Source organism: Delphinapterus leucas, chromosome 12 (genome assembly GCF_059928025.1).
Source record: "Delphinapterus leucas isolate spDelLeu-1000000601 "Yukka" chromosome 12, BTC_Dleu_Yukka2, whole genome shotgun sequence".
In the NCBI taxonomy this organism is placed as follows: Eukaryota; Metazoa; Chordata; class Mammalia; order Artiodactyla; family Monodontidae; genus Delphinapterus; species Delphinapterus leucas.
In genome coordinates, this window is record NC_143140.1 from 45,717,869 (window position 1) to 45,723,868 (window position 6,000).

Here is a 6,000-nt window from a genome sequence, read left to right on the forward strand (position 1 = left end):
GAGAGGCCCGTGTACCGCAAAAAAAAAAAACAAAAAACAAAATCTGCACTCCACTCTCTCATTCCCTCCACGGTGCTTATATTCCACAAACAGCCCATGCTATCTTAGAATTCTCTTTCTAACCTGCTCATTCCCCTATATGCTGACATCTCAAAGGCCTAATAAGCCTCTGAAATGGATTCCTTCTCCATCTAGTTTTTCCCCACCCAGACACCACCACCTCTCACCATACCATTCTCCACTCAAAGCTCCACAAAAGCAAAACTGACCATGTAAATTATCCTACTTAAAAACCTCCATTATTTACCCAATAACTTATAGGATGAAGTATAAAATGGTTGATTTGCTCCTAAGTGCCAATCACATTAAATCTTTACCACTTACTGAACATCTCCACGCTTTTGCATATGCTTTCCCCTACAACTGGAATGCACTTCTCCCATTTACCTTTTAAGACCTATCTCAAATCAACTCCTCTACGTTAAACACCCAAATCCCCAAACAGAATTATTCTCTCCTTCCTCTGTGCTCCCACAGCACTTTCCACTTATCATTTTAATACTTATTATAATGTGTTATAGTAATTACAGGAGAGAGTATAAGGTAGTGGCTAACAAGAGAAGCTTTGGCATAAGATGGATTTGGGTCCAACACTCCATCTTCCACCTAGTAGCAATATTGCTTTAGACAAGTTGGTTACCTCCTCTAGGGCTCAATTTTCTCATTAATAAAATTGGGGTAACACTTGAGTCTAGTTTAAAGTGCTACAGTGAGTGCATTCAGCACTACCCATCCTTGAGGCTAGTCAACATTCAATGAACAGCAGCAAAGCTGCTCCCCCCAACAAGAAAAGGGACTATGTCTAAAGTCTTCCCAAGGGGATGCACACACCAAAATGTTTAATCACTTCTGGGTGATTTGGGTGATGGAATTACAAGCAATTTTTGTTCTGTTCCTTTGATCTTTTCTGCACTGAGTATATGCAACTTACTAAGAAAAAAGCTATAAGCCCTTAAATACCTGATCCATCGGCCTTCCCTCGTGGCGCAGTGGTTGAGAATCCGTCTGCCAATGCAGGGGACACAGGTTCAATCCCTGGTCCGGGAAGATCCCACGTACCACGGAGCAACTAAGCCCTGTGTGCCACAGCTACCGAGCCTATGCTCTAGAGCCCGCGAGCCACAACTACTGAGCCTGCGTGCTGCAACTACTGAAGCCCATGTGCCTAGAGCCTGTGCTCCATAACAACAGAGGCCACCACAGTGAGAAGCCCACGCACCGCAACTTAGAGTAGCCCCGGCACGCCACAACTAGAGAAAGCCCACGTGCAGCAACGAAGACCCAATGCTGCCCCCAAATAAAAAAATAAATATAAAAAAAAGCTTTAAAAAAAAAATCTGATCCATCACCTAGAGGCAGCATCTAGCACAAAGTATTATGCTCTATAAATACTTGAAAAATGAAGAAAATTCTACAGTATATTTAGTTTTACAAGCAAGCATGTTTATATGCATTTATTTCTTTGCTTCTCATAATCACTTCTTGGGTAGGTAGGGCAGGTTATTATCATCACCCCTAGAAAATGAGGATGAGAGCTCAGAACAACTAAACAGGGACTAGACTGGAACTTAAAACCAAAACTTCTAACTTCAAATACAGCGTTTTTTACTTTACTACTAAACACTAAAAGTGAACTCCTACTCACATTCCCAAGTCAGAGAGCTAAATCACTTGTACACTATTTGAGAGGGAGCAAGCAAAGAAGAATAAAGGAATGTAACTTTTTTTTTAAAAGTTTCATTAATCCTTTCAAACAATGGGGGAAAAAATCTGAGTACATAAGTGTACCAAATCAAACTGTTCCACAAAGTCTAAGTAACCAGCAAAAACAGCGGAAGCTAAGTGCCCCAATATGTGCCAGACACTGTTCTAAACATTTTACATATATCTATTTTATTAATTTAATTCTATAAAACAGATAACTACTGTCTCTAGTTCACAAATGAGTAAACTAAAACACAGAAATTAAATCGCTTGCCTAAGATAACACAGTAATTGGCAGATCCAGGTTTCAAAACTAGGCAGTCTTGAAAAAGTAAGATCAAGGAGTCAAAAAAAAAACCTCCAAAATCTGGGGAAAGCAGTGATATATTTTATCTCAATTCAAAGGATCTATAATCCTTAACTTATGGAAACAATAAAAGCCCTCTCTGGATTATTTGAATTTCTAATAATTAGAAACAGTTATTTTCTCTTGTCAAATATCATTATAAACCTATTAAAGTTGCTTTAACAAAAATATTCTACTTTCAACTACAAGAATTTTACAGCCCTATTCTACAGTAAGTACTTCTTAGCTTTGTAAAATAAAAAAGCTAAGACATTAGAGGTTTTTTTGTTTTCAGGAAAGTGCACATATCAAAAGAAATACACCACCTCCCAAAATGACAACTCCAACAAAAGACCACTACCTACCTTAGCAACACTACTCAAACCTAGTTACAATTTACAATTACATAGGGACTTTTAAAAAAACCAATACACAGCACCCACTCCAGACCAACTAAATCACAATATCTGGTGATGGGTCTAAGTGTTTTTAAAAGGTCCCCCAAGTGATTCTAATGAGGTTTAAGAACCACTATTCTAAGGAAATCCAAACCCTCCATATTATTACTTCACACAGAGCTTTTGCCCATAAAGGTCTGAAAAAGTATTCAGTCATCTTATTCAGCCAATTTGCAAACAACCAAGAGAGTAAGATAAATAGGACCCTTCAACTACTAAAAGGGGTATTAATTATAAGCACACTTAGCCCAACAGATTAGACAAAAATCAAGGCAAAAGGATTCCAATGATAATGTTTTGGATAACAGAGTAACTTCAATTAACGCGTCAAATATGCCAATGACCAAGCTATTTCTATTTGTCAAACCCTACATTTTCCAATCTGAAATGACGCCATGCTTTCTGATGGACTCAAGAGCCCAGCAATTCCAAAAGAGCAACACTGAAACAACTGTCACCTTGAAACTGAAAGCCCCCAAATGTGTCATCTTTTTAAAAAGCTAAACAAAGATTAAACTCAACTTTAATGTACAATTGCTGGGTAAATCTTTTTATGCTTTCATATAGAAGATACCCCTGAAAAGTCAATATTGCCATAAGAACTCTGAAATTCAAAATTACATGCCTAGATGTTTGCAGGAACATAATTTGGTGACTTGGACTGATAGAAGGCTACTTATAACCTTTATTCATAGTCATATTTTGCAGTTGGGATACTAATTTGATTATCGGTGCTGTTTTAGACCCTTAAAGGCTTGTTAGGGTAGGTACTATCTTTCTAAAATTTGAGAAACTCTGTAGCATACCTGTCCTCAAGCGTTTTGAATAAAGCATGTGGATCTGTAGTAGTAATTTTGAATAACACAACAGGATATTTTAATATTTGATTTTTGAAGCTTACTTAGTTTTCCTGTGAAACTGTAAGTAGCTAAAAGCACTGAATCAGTCTTAAAGCATAACAAGTTCCGATTTGATTCCATGCTTCACTGGTAACAGTGTCCCCCAAAGTACAGTATACCACCTGGACAACCCAAACTCCCACCACACCCAACTTGAGAGAATCCGTTTACTCAAGTTAGCATAGCTCTTGTGAAACAGAAAGCCTTCCCTAAATGTTCTTACTCAAAAGCTACTTGTTACTGTTAACGCTACCACAAACGACCTACTAAGGCCTTGCAGTTCTATCGGTTTTAATATCACCGGCCATATATCCTAGTAGAGTGAAACAAACGGAATCCAAAACCCAAACATAAAATGCCTTGCAAAGAATCTAAATAATTCTGTGTTCTAATCCGACGTTGTTTAATGTGCAAAGATTCAGAACTAAAAGCAAACGTACCAGCTACCTCACAACTGGACTACCTAGAAGACTTAATCCTTCCTTCATACTTGCACTTTTTCCGCCATAAACAACAGGATACTCCAAAGAAACGGAAATAGAGAGAAAAGCCTAATTTTTCCTAAGGGGAATAACGGCATTGCTTCCAACTCCCCCCCCCCCCACCACAGTGTGAGTGAACAAATGAAAAAGCAACGGGGGAAAGGCACGGGGGGAGGGGCGGTTGGCGAGCTCAGATGGAGTCCTATACCTGCCACCCAGCTCACACGGTGCCCGAAACATCTGTAACGACCGCTGCAACAGGGAAACTGGGCTGTGGGGGTAAGAAGACCGTGGCCTGGGGGCTCAGAGTGCAGCCTGCACGCTCGGCTTCCTCCTTGGCCAACTCTTCTCTCACCTCCCAATTCCCATCCTCCCTATCCCACCCTGCTCCCTCCGTAAAGAAAAATACCCAATAAAACTGGAGGCAGAGAAGACAAAGAGGCAAAACGAGGCTGCAAGGAGCGTCCAGAACAATGGGGGACAGGGTGCAAAGCGAAACTCCCGAGGGGGACAATGAAGGGGGTGGAGAGGAACCCGGGGAGGCACAGAGGGAAACACCGCCGAGCCCGGGCCCGGCCAGCGGCGGACGCCTGGACTCGAGGCCCGGCCGCGCGGGCGGTATCACCCCGGGCGCGGCGGGCTGGGCCGGAGCGGGTGGGAGCGGCGCGGCCCGGTGGGGCCGGCGGAGCCTGCGCGTGTCCACTGGCTGCTGCCGGCAGGACTCACCGGCATTCTGATCTCGGGGCCAGAGGTAGTATGTGGCCGGGATCACGATGAGCCCCACGAAGGAGGTGAGGAAGTAGAAGAAGGTGTTCCCGCTGTCATCGTACTGGAACTGCTGCCCCGCCATGGCACCCCCTCCGCCGCCTTCCTCTTCTCACCACCGCCGCCACGACCCCGCTCTGCTTTCGAGCTCCCAGCGCCCCGGCCGCGTGTGGCGTAGCTTCTACGCCGCCGCCGCCTCTCCTCCCCGCCCCCACGCTACTCTCACGGACCCGCCGCCGCCACCGCCGCTGAGGTCCCAGCTCTCGCGAGAAGAGATAGCTCCCTCCCCGCGCGGTTTTTCCCTCCTCTGCCCCCCGCCTCTCCCCAACCAGCTCGCAGAGAGAGACGTGGCGCGCGCAGCCGAAGAACTCTGCGAGCTCCCGCCCTTAGCCCTGCCCGCTTAGCCTCAGCTCCGCCCCTCAAGCTCTGGTAGACCCTCCCTGAAGGCCCCGCCCCTACCCCTAAAGTCCCTCCCCCTCCCTCCTCAGTTTCCTTTCCCAGGGTCCAGCTCCGGGTCCTGAGGGTCGGTTTACAGGGTCCCAGCCGAGGCTTCCCGGCCGAGCAGTGGGCGCGGGCGGTTCACCTGACTGCGACCGGGTTCGCACCCATTCGAAGCAGAGGTGAGGCTTCCTTGCCTCCCCTGTCTCCCATCCCTACCCATCCTGTCCTGCACTCTCACTTTTCAATTTCCCTGGTTGATAAGAATGTTTCCTTAAATTCCGGATCCGCTCCTCCAGTTTGGAAACACTGGTCGGTCAGAATAGGGCGCGGGAGCAGGGCGGTGGGGAGGGATGGTGAGGGGTTTGGCTGTAGGGGTTTTCTGGCAAAGCAACGTTTGCTATTAAGAGACTGCAATCTACATTGCGCCCACTTTGCAGATGGAGATTCCCCAAGCCGGTAGAGATGGTGACCTACCTATCCCAGAGCTAATAATATTTATAGCATTTTCTTCGACACAGGCAGTAGGCAAAGACCTTTATTGCTTTAAATCATTCAATGGTCGGCGAACCCCTTGGAATGAATCAAAGCATGCCCGCTCTCCAGATGGGAAAATGGAGGCTGAGAGAGATTGCCTAAAGTGAAGCACAATAAAGAAACGTCTGGGGATTTAAACCCAGATCACGCTGACGCCACAAAGCCAGTGCCCTGACCACCGCCTCGTCGCCGACCTTCGCATATCCCTGAGAGCGGCCGGCCCTCGCGTGCGGAGTGTGGGCAGGAATCCGCACTGCGAGGAGAGACGGCTGGGGGAGCAGTCGCTCTCCGCGGCCTCTGCCCTTGCCAGC

General features: G+C 45.9%; 1 protein-coding gene across 2 annotated transcripts in view; it reads right to left on the bottom strand.

The window, feature by feature from the left end:
• SEC63 (SEC63 protein translocation regulator) overlaps positions 1 to 4,840 on the bottom strand; it is a 68,779-nt gene extending 63,939 nt beyond the window's left edge. Inside the window, exon 1 of one of the 2 annotated variants that reach the window (XM_022553830.2) lies at positions 4,676 to 4,838. In XM_022553830.2, coding sequence (XP_022409538.1) covers positions 4,676 to 4,799 — 124 coding nt within the window. In that variant the 5' untranslated portion in view covers positions 4,800 to 4,838. Of the gene's footprint in view, positions 1 to 4,675 lie in introns of both variants that reach the window. The other variant, XM_089921898.1, reaches the window with a different exon arrangement.
• Between the last annotated feature and the right edge of the window lie 1,160 nt (positions 4,841 to 6,000).